Below are 19435 nucleotides of genomic sequence, written 5' to 3'. Positions count from 1 at the left end.
GTAAACACTGATGCATGTTGTAGCTGGTGAGTATGTTATTCCATAATTCGATTGAATAGTAATGTGACTATGTGAGCTACAGAAACAAAATAACCAGCGCAAACATTTGATGATGATGATGACACGTGTTTAACCAATGAAATGTGACAACTTCATTCAATTTGTAGCAAACCCAGCTAGACAATGGTGACACGTACTGGTGTTTGGACATCATGTGGTATGACCTGAAAAAAAAAGAAGCCTTTATTTTCATTATAACTTTACTTGTGTGGCTAGCTAGCTTGTTTTGTTCAGATAGCTATTTGTTAGCCTCATAACTTTAAAAATATGTGGTGCGACCAACCGCCATCTGGTGCAACCATTGTAGAAAGTTTTCCAAGATAGATCTATGTCCTAAACTATACATATCATAAATTGTAGATGATAGTTCAATGGTAAATAATAAATAATACGTTTTTTGTATTTTTAAATGTGTTTTCATAATAAATTAACTGTGCTGGTCTGATGGAAATCCTTAACCGTCGTTACCCATATAATAAAAATTGTAGGCCTATATAAAAGCTGCAATATGGAACTTTTTTCCCAAAAATAACTTTACAATAAGCTTTTTATTTGACCATTTATGACTGAAATGCCTTCTAATTAGTAGATTAACACCTTAGCTGTTCACAATCGGTACTCCTGCAAGCCTCTGGCCAATAGTTTTTAGACTGGATTAGGGTTAGAATTTCCCGTGCCCTGTCTGCGTATGTGTGTGTGCGTATGGTTTTGCTAAACTTCCCAATGAAACTTTCCAGAGAAACTTCCCCTCTGCAACTTTTGGTAATTAATTTGGTTATGTGATGATAATAGTGATTAAAAAATAATGACGCTGTCACTTCATCATATTAGTGACTTTAGTCTTTTATTTCTTTTCGGAAGTGTGATTAGTAACAGAATATATTTTCAGATGCACAAAAATATATTTCACTGATCATATTTGTTTGGCAATTTATAAGCCTCTGCTAAAACAAATTATATACTGTATACCATTTTTATCTATGAAGAAAAATACATGGTCATTTTTCAAACAAGAAAATACACAAGAGGCTAAGAGATACACACAGTAGTCATTGCTATCCAAGTACAACATGCAACTAGTTAACAAAGAGAGAATTAAGGGCCAAGGTCAGATGTTGAACCTTTACCTTTGTCATTTCACTTTGAGTTGACTGCTTTTCTCTCATGCATTACATTGTGGCCAGCGATTGAATGAATCAGTCTTTCTTTCTTTCATCTTTACTGCTTAACATGTATAGTCCATTGGTACTTCACATCTTGCTGCAAATTATGGATTTTAAAGTACACAAAACTACACACATATTATTGCAGCAATGACTGGAGGAGAGTGGCAAAAGACATTTCAAGGTGATTGGTTAACACACGTTCTCATCTTTTTTTCCCCCTGCACACAAAGAAACTTAAAATCAAGCATTACTTCAGAGCCTACGCTTCCAGCTGTGGCACAAAATTGCTCAAACAAGAATATTAGGAATGTGCAGTTTACATTTGAAATGTGTTCAAAGCAACTCCTCACTTTTTTGGGAGGTAGGGGGTGTCTCTAAATATGCAACTCTTCTGGAAAAGGGGCAACTGATTTTTTAATTCCTTATATACAAATAGTTGCGGTCTCCAAAGTGAAACAATCAAGTAAATCTTTTGTTAGCTGCCTCTTTCCAAAAATGCGGCTGTGACCAAGCCATTCAGAATTTTGAAGTGTGACCAACAGTTGGGCTAATTTACATAATAGGAATCCCACACTGACTTTTTTTTTTTTACCAATGACTTGGATCCGCCATTTTCAAGCGCCAGACGGACAGCAATGGAAAACACCGTCATTTCAAAACCAACTAGGCAGGGAGGTATTTGTGTTTGGCTATTTGGCTGCTGCACACATCACACACACGTTAATTGTCAAGTGTAAGTTAGCAGCTTGATGATGAAGTGCTGTCTCTACACGCAAAAATTACTAATATTGACTTTAATTAATCAAAGTCGCACTCGTTTTTAGATTCTAGGCTCAACAAGTGCAGTGGCTCCGGCTCTTATTACCATGGTGATATAAGCCGCTCTCCCATTGGCCCACCCTGATGAAACACACCCCAAATGAAGATGATTTCAAGAGGCAAATGTGCCAACTGAATTTTTCAAATAAAATCCTGAGAATCCTAACCAAAGCATATTTGCATATTTTTAATCAGAATGAAGCAGACTCAATTTAAAGGGAGAAAATACTTGGCTACTGATGTCTCCTGCATCTGTAGCAGTTTTTGCTACACATTCACTCAACTGAAAGGTCAAAACAATTTACCAAGGTTTCATCAGATACTTAATGAGAGACCTTAACACTTTTACTGCATGCTCCAAATCAGTGGCGGGCCATGCATATGCTAGCTTGGCCTTCAGTGGGGATTTCCCACCTGTTAATACCACGACTGTAACATCGCAATTATAGGAACCATCAATACAAAAACATGTGGCATTTCCTCTCTTCACAATTTAAAGCTTCTCTTAAAAATTCTGCCTTAAACGTATTATAAGTATGTTTGTTGAATTTCTCCTCTACCTCCTCCACCGCCATTGGGCACTAAAAAAAATTGAAAGCTAGCGAGCCCTGGGAGGTCCATTTAAAATCTGAATGATAATGGCCCCATTGCTAATATAGTTCAAGTTAAAATGGTCAGCACTCGCAATTTTTAAGTGCCTGGGACTTCAAATCTAAAGTCAACACACACTTACTGGAAGCAGCATCACCAAGAGAAATGCTTCAAAATAAAGAGAATACTGGAAAAGAATTTATATGATTTCATGGAACAAATACTAGAATTGAAATTGTACATGTAGGTTAGTAGTGAAGACCTTGCTCGTCTTCGCGGCCCACCACTGTTCAAAATCAACATCAACTTAACAAAAGTAAGCTGTCGCAAAGACCTGTAAACGCAGAAAGATTAATCAGTACTTGAATCTAAATATGTAAATAAAGGAAAAGTTAAAAAAAAATATTTCCCAGAAAGGATTTGGACAAATGATTCTGGAAATAACATCCACTCCGATTAATGATTTAATCTCAAAGATTCACAAATATTTTTCTTGATGTGATGCAGTGATGACCAATCTTTTTTTCTTCTTTCAAAATTGAGTCATCTATCTCATCATAGAAACAGAAGACAGAGGCCACTCAGTAGCAAACACTGGAATGTGGCATGTTTTAAAGTTGCAGGAGCGCGTATAATTTAATCAGACAGACAATGTGCCACTTGTGAAAGAAACCATAAGCTGCATTTTTAAATGGGAAGTTAATTTAAGTTTAAAAAAAATCTTAACTGTTCTGTGTCCCTACTAGGCTAAACACGGTATTCTAATTGATATTGCATTTGTGGAATATGGATTAAGCACAAAAATATACTCGTTTTTATCCATCTCAGGGAGCAGCCGTTGTACTGCTATTGTTGTTGACTGAAAATGACCTCACAGTTCTTAAGGGGGACTTGCTTGCAACGACACATGACCAATCCCAGAAACCAGGTGCGTTCTGATGTCATTTTCAGCCAACAGCATCTGGCAGTACAAGGCAAAATGGCAGCACCCTGAAATGGATAAAGATGGGTGAATTTTCCAGCTAAACTTACAATCCACAAATTCAACATTTATCAGAATACCGTGTTAAAATTAGTGGGTGCGCATAGAACACATTATCGTAAAGAAATGTTTTGACTTGACTTCCCCTTTAAGAGCAAGATTTTCTGTGCTTCCAATTTTGTATGCCAAATTAGGACAACTCCCTCCTGATTTCACTTCCAAACAAACATTGACACAATGGTATCAGAATTGTCATGCCACCGTCAGAAAGAAGAAATGCTGCTAATGTTCACTTAAGGAAAGCAAATCTGAAATGAAATGTTGAATACACAGTTGAAAGTACAAAACAAAATATTTCTTACATTATTCCAACAGCATGATTTTAAATTGTTCACAGCTGCTCCAGACTATTTTCACCTTGATAAAAAATAATAATAATGTCATTGTTTCAGTTTGATCAGACAAAAAAAATAGATTGAAATAGATTTATTAATATGGAATGGCATGATGTAGGCAGAGGTGGCCAGTATCATGAGACAAAAAAATAATAATAATAATTAAAGAAAAAAAAAGGACCGACTCAAGAGTCAAAAGTCATGCGCTAACATTGCACGAGGCTTTTTTTTTGTTTTTACCCGCCTAGTAAGGCAATATTGTCATGCAATTATGTTTTGAAATATATTAGTCAAACAAAAACACATACTAAGTGTCTCTCTCTAATTACGACGATGTATTAGGGCAACGTACCAATATATATTTTTTAGAGGGCGGGGGTAATATTCCAAGAAAAAACTTGTAAATTTGCGAGTTTATAAAGTGGCAAATTTACCACTTTATAAAGTCACCGATTTGCAAGAAAAAAAAATCTGAAACGTACGAGAAATACACGTAGCGTACTATGCCAATACTTTTCGGTCAGGTTTTAAAATAAGGAGACAGTAATGGCTTTAACTATATCATGTTAAGCATTCGCACTTTAAAGCGTTGGGTACGGCCAGCGAGAAAGATGCCTCGCTTTGCGAATGTCCACACCCGTACGATAAAACATTTAAGTTAATTTGTTAAAATAAATATTTACTTGTACATTTGTTTCCAGAATTATTATTTACATATTCATACATTTTGGTATTTTTTTTTGTACAAGTAGCTAATGTGTCGAATCTGCTGCTCTCCGTCATTCACTTGCATTTACCTAAAGTATGCTAGCTTCTGATTGGTTAGTGTTAGTCAGCTGACAGCTGTTGTCGGTCTAGCTGCTGTGTATGACAAGTGAAGTTTAAATTAAGAATTAACCAGTCTCCATTCTGCCTTTTCATTTTATAAACAGTGTCCCATTAACCACAAATGAATCCTTAGATTAGACTATAGCTACGCTACGTGTATTTGTCGTAATTTTTTTTTCTTGCAAATTTGCCACTTTATACACTCGCATGTTTTTTTTAAAGTGGCAAATTTGCGAGTTTTTTCTCAGAATATTACCCCCCTCTGAAAAAATCAAAATATATACACGTGGCCCTAATACATCGTGACACTTTAATAAACACACAATGGTATTTTATTTTATTTTTAAGTGAGGGTGAAACAACACGGCTATACTGGAACATCACACTTGATAGACACAATAAAGACAGAATACACTGAAGCCAATAAAGGGATGCAAAAAAACAGTACAGTGTTTATGGAATACACAACAAAATGAATATTTTGACTTGAAGGTGAAAATGTAATACAATGGCACGCTCACACAAATGCACGCATTTGGACTGGTCCCTATTTGTTTTCTTCATTGATGTAGTGCATTTACGTTTCCATTGTTAAACAATTTATCACAACGTTGCTCAAAATTTTCAATGAGTGTTTAACTAACTTTGTTATAAAGTGCCAAATTCTGATGATTATCATAAGAATATCAGTAATGTGAATGTACTACTAAAATCTGACCAACGTTGAATGTGCATTTTCAGGTTTGCCGTCTGCTTCCTCCTGTACAGGGTCATGAGCAGAAAGCCGACTGCAGCTGTTTGAAGGCGGCTTGCCTCTCTTTTTTCTCCACTTCCTGTTTCTTGCGTTCTTCCTTTTCCTCTCGGATCTCGGCCTCAAACTTGCTGCTCACAGACAGTGCCTGCATCTGGTGACAAACACAATATAATAATAATTGCATAATTGTCATTTCACCGTGACCCTGCTCAGCTCTCGGTTAAGAATTTAAAAGTAATCAACTTTTCTGTAAGAGTGCATTTATTTCTAAGTATGTGGTCAAAATAGTCACACTTGTCCTTTCACACAGAATCCCAGTGTAATCCATCTAGTCAGCAGAAGTGTATGTTCCCTGCCTATTTCCAAAGAAGGGCAAAAGATTAGGTGTAAGAGAGCTTAAGAGGGTCAAAAGGAAAATATGTCAGAATCAGAAAATCCTCAGTAGCTCTTAAAGTAACACCTGCTTGTAATCAAGCTGGTAGTGCATATTGAATAAATACTAATTGATGACTTGCCTGGCTGAGCACAAGATAACCAACGTACCTTAGCTTCAAAAAAGTCTTTGGCCCCACTCACTCCCTCAGTGGAGACATTAATTTCAGACAGTCTGGCGAGCGCCATAAGACCACTCTCTTCTTGCAGCTCCCCTGCTGCTGCTCTTCGGAAGATCAACAAAAACTGTGGGAAGGTGAACAATAGTTGTTGATTCGCGGTTGTCGCTCTTCAAACTGGGATCGCATTTGACCTGTCAAACATGCAGCTAGAACGTCTATTCACAGATAAAAACTGAACACACAGTTTAGCTAGCAGAGGCTGTTAAACTGCAGTTGTGTTCTTCTCATGCAAGCCTTGCATGTATCATTACTAGGCATGAAAATATTATTTACATATTCAAATTAATCTGTCTCTTATCCCAGGTATTGAACACACTGTATGGAGCAGTTGGGTGTCTGGCTCAGGGGTACTTCAGAAGGGACCAAAGAGTCGGAGGCTACACATGGCGACTGTGTCACTGCAGGCACTCCTTCAAGTTTTTGGTTCTTACAACCAACCAAGTTAGTCCTACTGCCCTTAATATATATATAATAGAGAAAAAACATTTCACACTCATGTCATATATTGTTAATACAGAGCCTCTGAGGAGTTAGCTGAGAAACAAAGCTCCATTCAGCAGCACATACATAAATGACTTCATGCAAGTTTCTCAAAATAGTTGCTGGGACGGAGTTGCAAGTCAGCCGGGTTTCTTTCCCCACGAGGACAAACAATTAAATACATGTTGATAAAAATCAAACTCAATCATTAAACTTCTGATTTTTGGTGGTAGTACCTTGAAGTACAGCTACAATGTTCTGTGATGCTGGTTGACAACAACAATTTTAGTTGTTGGAAGTTAATAATCATGTAACCAACCATAGGCCATTGAATATTTGAATGATTATAAAGAATTACTTGGAAATAAATTGACAGTTACATAACTGCAGATGAACACTTGATTCTAGTAGCAAAGTCGTCTCACACATGGTGTTAGAGTAATGTATCTTAATTATCCCATATTTAGTATTTTATTTATTGTAAAGCATTTATTCAACCTTGTGAACTTATTTAATATTGTAATCTCTGTTTGAACTGTGTGAGTTGGAGTCAACTGCAGACACAAGGCAGGAAATGTGCCCTCATCACAAGACAAATGGCCAAGACAAATGGCCGGAACATTTTTATGTTTGAGAAGCTTTTAGTGTTAAAGAATATCTGCAATGTTTCCTGTGTAAACGATTGTCACATTCCCCCCAAACCCCTCAGAGCAGTAATGTCCATGTATTGGGTCAACCCAATAAAAGGAGAAACAACATAGTATGTCAGAAAAGGCAGGAGCTTGTGATCTGTTAACAAATCTGCTTGTTTCTCCTCGCGAGTCTATATCTCTTGTCTTCCTTCCATGTCTGTTTATTAAATGTTCTAAGTTGAATGAACCCAACACATGGCCATACCGTATTTTCACGACCATAAGGCACACCTAAAAAGTCTTAAATTTTCTCAAAAATTTACTCCGCGCCTAATAATGAGGTGCACCTTATGTGTGCACCGAGTTCCAAAATCTGCAAACATGTGCAACTTCAGTAAGCGCTCCGCCTGACTGACTGTGGGAGAGCAATTTCCGCCGACACTTTGCTTATATGGAGAGAATGTGGTCCTGGTTGAGGTCTGGCAGGCATGATGAGAACCCAAAAGGCTCAACTGAAAGACAACGTCGTCAACCTAGGTTTTCATCATGCCTGCCAGTCCTCAACAAGGGCCAAATTTCCTGTATTAAGATACAGATGGACATCTTAGTGCTTTCGCTTTATAAAAGCGAGTTACGCCACAATTTGTGAATGGATTGTGCATGTTCGAGCTTTCGCAAAAGCCGGCATTATTTCTGAGGAGCCGCACAGTAATGAGACTGACTCTGACAATACTACAATGACGAGAGGGAACCTGCCGTGTTTGATGGAGAACTTGACCAGCTGTTTGTTTCAAATACAGAAGAATACATAACAGTGTGGGGGGGCTATGCACCAAACAGGACTTTAGAGTACCCACCCTTCTTGGAGTCCTTGGAGGGGTGCTGTTCTGTTGGGGGACTTCAATGCTCACATGGGCAATGACAGTGGGACTAGGAAGGGCATGTTATGTATTCAGTTATTGGACGTGCTAGACATGGGTTGTCCATAACAAGCACCAGGTTCAGACCTCTAAGGGTGTCCACGTGTGTACGTGGCACCAGGACATACTAGGTCACATTTGATGATCAAATTGGTTGTAGTGTCCTCAGACTTGGAGACTCGGGTGAGGGAGGGGTGGAGTTGTCAACCAATCACCACCTGATGGTGTGTTATCCCCGATGGTGAGGGAAGATACCAGTCCGACCTGGCAGACCAAAACGTGTTGTGAGCGTCTGTTGGGAAAGAGCCACCCGTCAGAAAGAGATTCAACTCCCACCTCGGGCAGAACTTTGCGCACATCCTGAGGGAGGTAGGGACATTGAGTCTGAGTGGATCATGTTCCGTGCCACGATTGCTGAGGTGGCTAACCACAGTTGTGCCTGTAAGGTGGTCCGTGTCTAATATGGCGGCAACCGCACGGCCTCTGCTGCTTTTCAATTGCAACAGGCATGCGCCGGGATGGGGGGCGGGATCAATTGAACTGTCCAAGCTTCCACACTTGCAACGTGTGCGGTTCTACCATAACATTTCACAAGTGGCGAGTCTCGGCCACAGTTTTTGCAGGGATTCAAAATATGAATTGCCGTTGCATGATATGGCGATGTCGCAAAGTCAAGCCAATCACATGCCCAGAAGCTTTCACATATAAGGACAAATCAATTTCCAGGTTTAAACGAGCTGGACACAGGCACCTACTGGTCGGCCACTGTCGCTGCCACTGATGCTCGGTGCATCATTGTTGACCAAACAGACAGTGACTATATGGCCCCGCTTGGGCGGCGCTTCAAAACCACCTCCGCAATGGTTCTGAAAAGTGCTTTCATTGTAATCGCTCGGCCCCAAGACAGCAAAATGGAAAGGCGAACATCTGGGGCCAAGCTAGGCCGTCTGTGGGGAACCGGGCTAATGCTTTTACTGAGGGAAGTTGTTCCACCTTATTAATGCATACACTGCGAGTTAAAAGGGATCTTTAACTTGTAAAGCTGTCAATGGCAGATGAAGGAGATAAACAAGTTTTCATATGTTATGAGGTAAAGGACAACGCTGATGTAAAGCTGAAATAGTGCAAATGCCTTAAAAAAAAAAAAGAATAGAACATTTTGAAGGCAAATGCATCGTATAAGACAGCAGGCAATACAGTAAATAGCAAGCAGGTCTGTTATGTCACGAGTCCCAAGAAACTGGAGACAGGCTTGCAGTCATGCATAAAATTATATTTTGTTCATGAAACTCCTGTTTTCAAGTGTGACTTAATGGTGACGCTAATCCACATATCCATGCATTAAATGGACGAGAGAGTAAACAGACACACTAACCTCTCGAAAGCTCAGTTTCCCATCAAAGTCCTCATCCACCTCTTTAATCATATTCTTAAGGCCCAGGTGAGTCTGCGGAGCCCCCAGCTTCTCCATCATCAGCTTCAGCTCCATTAGGTCGATGAAGCCATCTTTGCCAGTGTCATACCTAGAAAGAACAAGTTAGTTTCACTTATGGAACTGAACCTGAAGTACAGAGACTTGGACAATTATTTTACTGTGTTAACATTATAGTTGTATATTCTTCGACGTTAACTTGTTCACTAGCATTGCAAAAAGAGTCACAAAATAGCGGCCAAGCTACATAATAACTTGTTTTTTTATGGGATGCTTTGAGTTGGTGCTTTACCAACGTCTTCTGCGGGCAGCTGGCTAGTGGCTGGCGCTACAGAATGTATGCATAATATGCTTACCATGTCACCATCATCCAAGTGTTAAAATACGTTTTAGTTGCTGGCATGGTAAGAGGTATGAATGAGGTAGTGTCCATGCTGCTTAGTTATGGTGTCACATTTGTGGGGGCTCATGGTTTCATTTTGGACATGGGTAACTGCAGTGGCGAAACACCATGCTGAGAGGCCTCGGTGCAAAAAAAAATGTGGGCCCCTTCCTCAACCCTTTGACTCAAACCAGGTCTATCACATCTCTTCCAATAGCTTTAACGTCATTTTTTTGGGGGGACTTTTCTTTTTTGCGTGCCGCTTTTTCTTTTTTTAAGTTTGCAAAGCATGACGCGACAATGGCACGCACACTATACCATTTTCAACTCGCATCACGTCATCGAGACTCATCGTGACTGACAAATGCCGAAGTCAAGTGATTAAATGATAATTTCCAACATCGTATTTACAAAATAACTCTAGCCGTTTATTTCCCCGTTTTTGTTCTCTTTCTTTCTTTCTTTCCTTTTTTTCCCTTCTGTCATGGATCCCTGCGCTGTCTCTGGGCCCCAGTGCAACGCACCGGCTGCACCGGCGATATTTACACCACTGGGTAAACTGTGTGTCTTTTGCAGGTGCATAATTTGTAAACTCTTGTTTCCTTGCTTCGTTTCACAAACTTTGTTTATTACTGGAGTTCTAGATTTCTCATGTGAATAATTATTTGATTTAATGCAGCAGGTAGGAGCTAGTGCTGGGAGACTGAAAAGTAACACAAGATTGGTTAATGTTCTTCTTATGTCTCTAATCTACAGCTACAGTACAACTGTCAATTTTGCACAGCAGCTACAAGCCCCAGGCCAAAAAATATCCAGAGCAAAGATGCCAACTGCTCCACTGCCCCTCTTGCCCTTCTTATAAGGGCTATTTGTGAGCAAGACAGTCTGAGTATGAGTGTAATTTCTGTCATTTAGGGTTTTAAGAGGTTTACACTGCATTTTTATGTTTTGATATCAGTCAGCAAGTGGTGAAAACAGAATGATAATTGCACATCTCCCACAATCATTAATTGCACAAGGGGAAATTCATATTCCATTGATTCAACTGTGTGCGTGCCACAACACAAATATGTTTCATTCAGTCATGGCAAAATCAACCGTAACAGGAATAGGAATGTTGCCCAAACAAAGATCAATTTAGACTTAATATTACAAAATAGATTGTAGGAAACAGCTGTTTTCAGAAATCGGGTGAGCCTCATGTCTGATTAGTACATGTATTTTTAGAAGCTTTCAGCAGCCGTTCACGCATGTGTACTGGTTTGGATTGTTGATCTTGGAGACTTAGCTGCTGCCACCAGGAAACAAGTCATTGTTTTATTCAAAGCCTTTTAAAAGGTCCATTAGGGTTTTTTTTCACATACTGTAGATCAGTCCGATGGGAAACCATCGGTTTGGCCTTCATTCTTTTTAGGTATACAAGGTATATATTGTAATCTATATTTGACAGCAGCTGTATCCATTGCAACATCACAATTCAACATTTGTTCCAACAACTGCCAAACATAACAGCAGTTCCTGCTGGATAAGAAAAAAAATATACTGCTTAGTGCTCAAAAGGTTTGGTGGAGGGGGGGGGGGGCTGTGTTGGGCCAACTATGTAGCTACCGATGCCAGACTGGGCCAGTACAAATGTATCTACTTAAAGCCAAGCCATTTTACCCAATCACACAGATTAAGCGCGTCAGGTTAAATTCCTCTAGTAAGGAATGGCTTTAACACAGTAAATAAATGTCCAAGTGTTGTTGTTTTTTCCAGACCGATACCAGTAGGAATACTTAACTCATGTATACACACCAATACTAATTTTTAAAAATGTTTAAGAATGACTATGTTATTCACTATAAGTGAGCATAGCATAATACACATGAGAGTAAATGTTCTATGTTGCCTGTACTGCACTCAGCAAGAAAAATAGTGCATACACAACAGAACATTCTAATTTTCTTAGTCGATAAAAGCGGGTAAACGTGTAAAATAACTTAGACGCATGAAATAATATAATGGAGAAGGTCATCCTACCACCCAGATTAATTGATTGATTGGTTCGCTTACTCGATCAGCTTTAATCAGGAGAAACAGAAAAACAATTTTTTTCTGGGGAAACAAGCCAATCGAAAAGGCGTTGGGTGAAGCTACAGCTAATCAAGCTTTACATAACAAAACATATTTCAGTTTAAAAAATAATAATAACCACAACACCCAAACACAAGATTCATCATCTCAAGTCATGAGGAGAAAAAACAAACACTTTTTTAAAAACAAATCAAAAACAAACTTGCTTCGCAAATTATTTTCTCCCTTGTGAGGACAACAACATTTGTGACACTTTCATTTACATTTGGTTAATATCTTTGGTCAGTACTTTGACTTTAGACATTCGTTTGAAAGTAATATTGAACGACACATTTTTTATTAATTATCATAGTTATTCCACAAATTTACACCTTTAACAAAGACATATTTGCCCTATGTTAGTCCTTTTCTTTTGTTTTTTGAGAACACCAGACAAGACACAGGACTCCTAACACGTCTGCGGAAACAGTCCACCAATCAGGAATGGGGGTTCGCACAGCAAAATTTGCATATACTACTGATAGATAGTAGCTTGCCACCGCAGTTTGGCTGGAGGGAAAACATCTGCTCACAAACGTCCCGTACAGGCCAACACAAATCCATCAGACTAGACTTTTAAGGGAACTGAGAATGGCATCAAATTGGTGTGACGACGATCTCGGTGGGACCGGATTCTAGGCCTACAGAAATACTCTATAAATGCTTATTCAACATTTTAAGACATAGAGGTTACGTTTTACCAAATAGCCATGATCCAGATAGGAAATAGGCAAATTAGTTGGCATTTGTCAGTCCAGTCTGTGTGTTTAATAGCCAATTCGGCCAAAGGTTCCACTGGTGTTTCTGAAATGGCCTCTTTCTTCTTGGAATTGAGAAAAACAAACTCCTTTCTACTCTGATTCGCATACCTGTACACACAACAGCATGTTGATATTTATTGTTACTATTATTATTATTTATTTTGAAACTATTCAAAAAGTATAACTCCACGCTATAAAAATACAATTTAAAAAATCTTCACCGCCACTGCCATGCAAAAAATGTCTTCTATTGTTTTGAGTCAATGTTGCGCATGCAACCTTTAATGACGTAGACTGTAAAGGGGTCTATAATCGGCCTGATTAATTGCCCCGCCCATACATTGGTCTGCTGTATATTAAATAGTGAAAATATATCCATTGTGTGTGTGTGGGGGGGGGGGGGGGTGCGTGTGCGTGTGCGTGTGTGTGTGTGCGTTTTGGGGGCCCGAACAGACTGATCAGATGCCATTTACATTCATTTCAAAGGGAAAAGTTGATTGAAGTTACGAGTATGAACACGGAATGACTTCAAAATGCAAGTTAAGGTTCCGCTGTAAATGTAACAAATACATAAAATTTGCATGCATGCAAATGGTACCACTATCTCAACTCAATCTGGGCCAGGAAAAAACATTAATATCAATAGTGACTACAGGGGTCTTAGTGGAGCCAAAGTGGTCCCTTCCCTTGGAATGACGTGTCCATGAGACACAACAACCCCTTTCTTTAGTTTCCTTTTCTAGGATGCCAGGGGCGCACAAAGGGCCCACATTCCCTTGCAGTCTTCCACCAATGGCTACACATCAGTACCCTGTGACATCAAGAAATACCCTCTACAAAAAAAGTTTGAGGACGATGCCTTATAAAAAGTCTTGATGATTTTATTTAGATCTATTATGATTGTGTGTGTGTGCATGTGTACGCGTTTTTCTTATTAAAAGCTTAACTTATCGATTGTTTTGATTACTGTACTGTATACTTGCCTGTGAGAAGCTATAGTGAGATTCTGTTTTAATTGTTCGCTATTAATTATAGATGGCTGAGCCTTTAGCAGAACACTCACTTTCTCAGAAAATGTATGTCAGAATTGCAACCATCCAGTTGTTTGCTCAAACTATATACTATATAACACTTAAGCTCCCATTCCAAAAAAAAGGGCTAAAGAAATATTTAGCAAGTTCAAGTGTTTATTCTAAATTATGCCATAAGGGAAAACAGTCTGTTGGAGAAAATGGGTCACTGGGTGGTGGCTGTTCCATGTGAATGTGTAGCATGTATGAGATCAGTGCAAGTGAAGCTAAAGACATTTGAGACAAAAGTAAGTGAATATCCTCCAAGTTTTGAAAATAAATTGTAGGCAGTGGGAGAACTGTGCCTACTTTGTAACAGCAGCATATCTATCTAATAAGAGCTCTCCGGGTGCCCTACATTATGGATACAAGAGCAATTCAGAGGGAAAAAAAACAATAAAACCAGTCTTCTAAAGAGTAGTCATCGTCATTTGACTAACTACTAGCCAGGGGCAGAAGCAAATTGGCATCAGTATATTGTGGTTTAAGCACTAAAAGTAAAAATTTGATCTGGGTCAAATTTTCGTCCCACAAACCCCATTCCTAAAATAGCTTAAAAATGTGTGAGAAAATGTGATGTTGCATTGTATAACTACATTTTGGTGAGAGAGAAAAAAAGTAAGTAGAGGCAGCCGATACCCATTCCACAATCAACACCAGAGTTTCAGTTCAAAATAATGACATTTAACACTACGTGAACTGACGTTTTTCGAACCAACACGAACAAAGCTGAACTGTTGAGCTACAGCAGTGGTGGGCAAACTCGATCCTCGAGGGCTGGAGTCCTGCAGGTTTCCCTGCTCCAACGCAGCTGATTCCAATCAACAGGATTGTTATCAGGTTTATGCAGAGCTTGCTGATAAGCTGATCATATATCAGCTGTGTTGGAGAAGGGAAACATCCAAAACCTGCAGGACCAAGTTTGCCCACCCCTGAGCTACACACATCTGTTTGCATCATAATTAATAACAAATAGACGAATAAGAAGAATAATTTTCTTCATGTCGATAATTCATGAAGTGTTTTAAATTGCTCAATGTGGAGTTTTCTTGGTCACTTGCAATTGCAACAATATTTTACTACTAAAGCTTTGTTTAGAGACAAAGGAATTTCTCAGTAAAACACACCCATTGTATTTTTATTTTATTTTATTGTATTGCTATGTGACTGACCAAAGGTTACTGATATTATTATGGATAACTTTAGCCTTCAACTGCCCTTTCAATAAAAGACTACAGACCAGATTGTAAAAAAAAAAAAAAGTGGATTCCAAATAATTGTCGGAATTATACGTATATTAATAAATGTTCTTAGCATTGTGTATCGCTTACATTTCATGAAGTAATTCATGTTGGTATGTGACAAACCAAGCCCTCCAAAGCATATAACTCATGATACTGTCAGCTATTAATAATTAAACTGTACTGGTGAAACATTACATGTGCTTTCACGTTTCAAAACAATGTCATTCATTTTTCACCTCTTTCCCACTGTTTGTTTGTACTGTTTTGGTTAGTTCAGTTTTGAATTTTACAGTATATATTAGGGCTGGGCAATTATGGAAAAATAATCAGGAGTATTTATATTGTTATTGAAATCACAAGTAATGAAAATGGTTATTAATTGATTTCAAAACTTACAATTTATTGAACTGCCAAAACTCAACTACTCAAAACTACCATCATAGACTCATCCTCATTCATCCCTGCACATTGAACACACCATTCTTGAAAACACCATTCTTTTGGTCAAGTACAAAATTACCTTTCAAATTACATGTGAAATGCAAGTCTCTCGCAATTTCATTCTGCTGCAGCCACACCTTTGCAACATTGGATCTGGCCACATTGTCAAACCATGAATAAGTATCTCCTTATCTCTTTATCGTATTCATTTTTTTACTTATCTTTGCATTTCTCAGGTATTGTATTTCATGCCGTATCATGTTGAAATGTGTGTTGGTACGACAATAAAAATTCCTTGAATCCTTGAAAACTCAACTTTATTTATTTACCGTAAGTTCCCCAAAAATGTTTGGGGTGAATGGCGAACTGACGTAATTTTATACTACAGGGAGTCCTCAAGTTATGGAGGAGTTCCTTTCCTACGCTGGCGATGTAACCCAAATTTCGACTTCAGTCGGATTTCCCCGCTAAAGTTGATATTTACGTCAAAATACTTTGTGCAGTAATTTTTAAAAACATATTTGCGCGACCCGGAAGAGTCAAAACCAATATTTTCTGTTTCCGCACGGACAATCATTGCTGACGGACGGCAGAGCGGAGCTAATTCAAACAAACACGGAAATGACACGCGCCTGATGGCGAGTCGACCTGCTTGATGGACGTCCATTGCTGGAGGTAACAACAACACAACTTTAAATAACTTTAAAATGGCGTGATTACTGTGGAAAAATAATGAAAACAAAGGCGCTATGGACGAGGCACGGGCGCCGCGCTGTTAAGTCAAAACAACGTCGGTCGCATACGACGCAACTTAAGGACTCCCTGTATTTTAATTTGTTAACTTGCCGTACAAACTATATATTTCTGGCGTCGGCCCAAAACCTTGTACATCCAAAATCATCTGGAGACCCCAAAAACGGAACATTGCATCATCAAAGAGAGCAAGCCATTTCCAACACTTTAGATTAGTCAATAAATTGTAAAAAAAAAAATATATATATATATATATATGACACCCACACGTGGATTGACCGGCCGATCCCTTAAAATAAAAGCAATCTTGTCCACCGATCTCATCTCCCTGGGTTGGAGTTTTCTGAGTTTTCATAATTGTGATCAATGCACCCCTAATATACAGTTGTCTTTTTCGGGTAACAATCAGTTCCGCTTTTCAAGTTGACAGTTGAGAGTAAAAAGGAGAAATGACTAAGAGACTAAATTGCTGTTGTCTAAACGCTCGGTTTAACTGATCCCTATCTCCAAACTGTAATTTCCCCAAATTACTGCTCAACCCCCTACAGTTTGGTCTGAGTGTGACGTAATTAGCCTTGTTAATTCGGTCAATAGTAAAAGATTTTTCTTTCCAGATGACACCATTACTTTGGCCATAAACATATACTATTGTACCACAACAAAGCGACATTGGTGGAATAGTCTAATCAGCTGCGACTGCGACGCAATGCCAAACAATCATACAGTACAAACTAGAAGGTGGAGGCTTGTCCATGTTCGCTACACGTGAGTATGAGTAGGCCTGCACCGAGCACATGAGGAAATAATTAACTTAATCAAAGAGCCAAGTGTTTTCACCTGGGAACTACGCGTCAGCATCTCCATCATAATCTCATCACGAGCTTCCACGGCTCATTCCTCTCAATTCGCACGACAGGACGACACTTCGGTGTGTCCAGGGGCAAACGACAGAATCGTATGCTCGAACAGATCGTGACTCGATATCTTTACATTCTTACCGTTTAAACATCACCTCCATGTCCTTAATCTGCTTTCGGGAGAACTCCTTGAATTCCGTGTAGGGGTTGAAGACGCGGCTAGCCCGAGGGGGAGCGTTCCCCTCGTTGATGTCTAGCTGTCGGTTTAGTTTAGCAGACAGCTCGGACGAAGAGTCACCACAAGCTGCCTCGGATTGGTGATGTTTGGCCGCGACGATGGTCTCCTCGGGCTCCGGCCTCTGCTCGGCCTCCTCCGATGCGGCCAGCCGTGACTGTAGTTTTTTTGCGAGCTCTTCCGACGCCATACTGTTTCAGGGACGTTGCTCGCGGAGACTGACTGTCAAAACTCGAAAGAATGAGGAGAGGGAGCTTGGCTTGGGATCCGCTTGTAGTGCTACTGTCAAACTACGTGTCTCCCGCCCACATGACGCAAGCGGCTTCCGCTCATGTGCTTCAAAATAAAAGCTCAGAGAGCAAAACTGTACCAGCAGAAATAGGGAAGTAATTTGTCATTTGGGTGTTGTCCAGAGAAAATTACAAACATTTTTATTTTGGGGTTTGAACCAATTTGCTGTTGAAATAAACATTTCAAGGGAAGTTTTACCTTAGAACTCTGCTTTCACAAGCCATGAATAAACATCCAACATTAGATTTAAAAAATATATTTCTGGTACAAAAAAAAAGAAATAAAGAATATTTGTGTTTGGTAAATAATTTATTGGTTGTAACAAGGCGTCTTGGTAATAATAATATAAAAAATATATATATATATATATATATATATATATATATATATATATATATATATATATATATATAGGGCAAGGGCCAACTTCAACAAGCCAAAGCAAATTACGTGCGGGTTAATTCGTTGCTAGCTCAGTCAACCGATGAAGTAAAGCCCCTCCAAGTACAAACTTTAAGAGAGGAACGCAATGCCAAAGTGGAGCTCTCGTATGAATTGCAAACAAAACTAGCATTGACTGAAGCCGAGGGTAACCGCCACCAACAATGCCAAAAGGAACATGAGGTAGAGTTAGCTCAAATTAAACATGAGTTGCAGCTCGTGCGGCAGTTAAATAAGGTTTCACGAGGAGCTCCCCCTCCGGAAGCCCCCCACACACACACACCTCCTGAGCCCAGCGTCACAGCACCACCGCTGAAACTGTCACCCAGGTCTGGAGCCGCCTGGAGGACGCCACCTGCGACCACCACCGATTTGGGCCTGGCACCGCGGGTGGACACGTCACCACGAGGCTTGGAACCCTTCGGTGCTGACAGTTTCCAACGTGGACCCATGTCTACTCCCCCGTTGGAAAGACACATGGGCGTGGCCGGGAAAGATTTGGACAAGCTGGCTCGAAATATCGCCAGGTTCAAACCAAAAGCTGGCGGGTCCCACAGCACATCAGAGTACCTTGAGGACATCCACTATCATCTCCATAGGTTCCCAACGGCAACCGTGGAGAATAAGTTGTACTTGATTAGAATGACGTCCAGCCGAGCAGTCAATCGATTACTGGAACGGCAGCCTGCTGATGTGTTGTCGGATCCCTTAGCTCTGCACCAGGCCATGGCACGTGAATTGGATGGCTCTCCTGAGTTGACCGTCAAACAGGGAAAACAGGAGCCCCCTCAGGCTTTCTATAGTCGTCTTCGCGATGCTTATTTTGAGACTCGTAACGAACCCAACATGGAGGAAGACCAGGGTTTTAAAACATTGTTTGCCCGGAACCTCCAACCAAATCTCAACCACTACTTGGGATTGGCTTTGTGCCCTCAGACACTGACTAGCTGGCAGTTGCGCGACCTAGCAGCTAGGGGCTACGCAAAATTGAAAGTCTCAACCCCCAGGACCACCGACGCCGGAATTTATCAGGTAAACGTGGGTCCTCCATCGGAGCTGGAAGGAGCTTCCTCCCGTGTTCAGAGGGAAGACCCGTCTAAATCAAAAAGGTTGAGCCAGTCCCGCAGGCCGCGAAACCGCAAGCCACGTTTCAAACCCGACAGCCCACGTGA

General features: G+C 39.9%; 1 protein-coding gene across 1 annotated transcript; it reads right to left on the bottom strand.

Annotated features, from left to right (window-relative positions):
- Positions 1-887: 887 nt before the first annotated feature.
- efhd1 (EF-hand domain family, member D1) lies at positions 888-17843 on the bottom strand. Its single transcript, XM_086080864.1, has 4 exons — positions 17438-17843; positions 9617-9764; positions 6139-6273; positions 888-5746 (listed from the first exon to the last, which is right to left on the bottom strand). The coding sequence occupies exons 1-4, from the start codon at positions 17719-17721 to the stop codon at positions 5612-5614; spliced, it is 702 nt and encodes a 233-aa protein (XP_085936990.1). The 5' UTR covers positions 17722-17843; the 3' UTR covers positions 888-5611.
- Positions 17844-19435: the final 1592 nt, after the last annotated feature.

The sequence above is a fragment of the Leptonotus elevatus genome, chromosome 7, assembly GCF_054856555.1.
Source record: "Leptonotus elevatus isolate MCC_2025b chromosome 7, RoL_Lele_1.0, whole genome shotgun sequence".
Classification (NCBI taxonomy): domain Eukaryota; kingdom Metazoa; phylum Chordata; class Actinopteri; order Syngnathiformes; family Syngnathidae; genus Leptonotus; species Leptonotus elevatus.
This window is presented reverse-complemented; position numbering and strand designations above follow the sequence as displayed.

Excerpts from the sequence above, each read along its gene's own strand:
- efhd1 (XM_086080864.1), bottom strand. The coding sequence starts at position 17,721 with ATGGCGTCGGAAGAGCTCGCAAAAAAACTACAGTCACGGCTGGCCGCA. Across the intron at positions 6,274-9,616 it reads GGAAACTGAGCTTTCGAGAG|TTTTTGTTGATCTTCCGAAG; the intron begins GTTAGTGTGTCT and ends ACCTTCCCACAG. Across the intron at positions 5,747-6,138 it reads AAGACTTTTTTGAAGCTAAG|ATGCAGGCACTGTCTGTGAG; the intron begins GTACGTTGGTTA and ends GTTTGTCACCAG.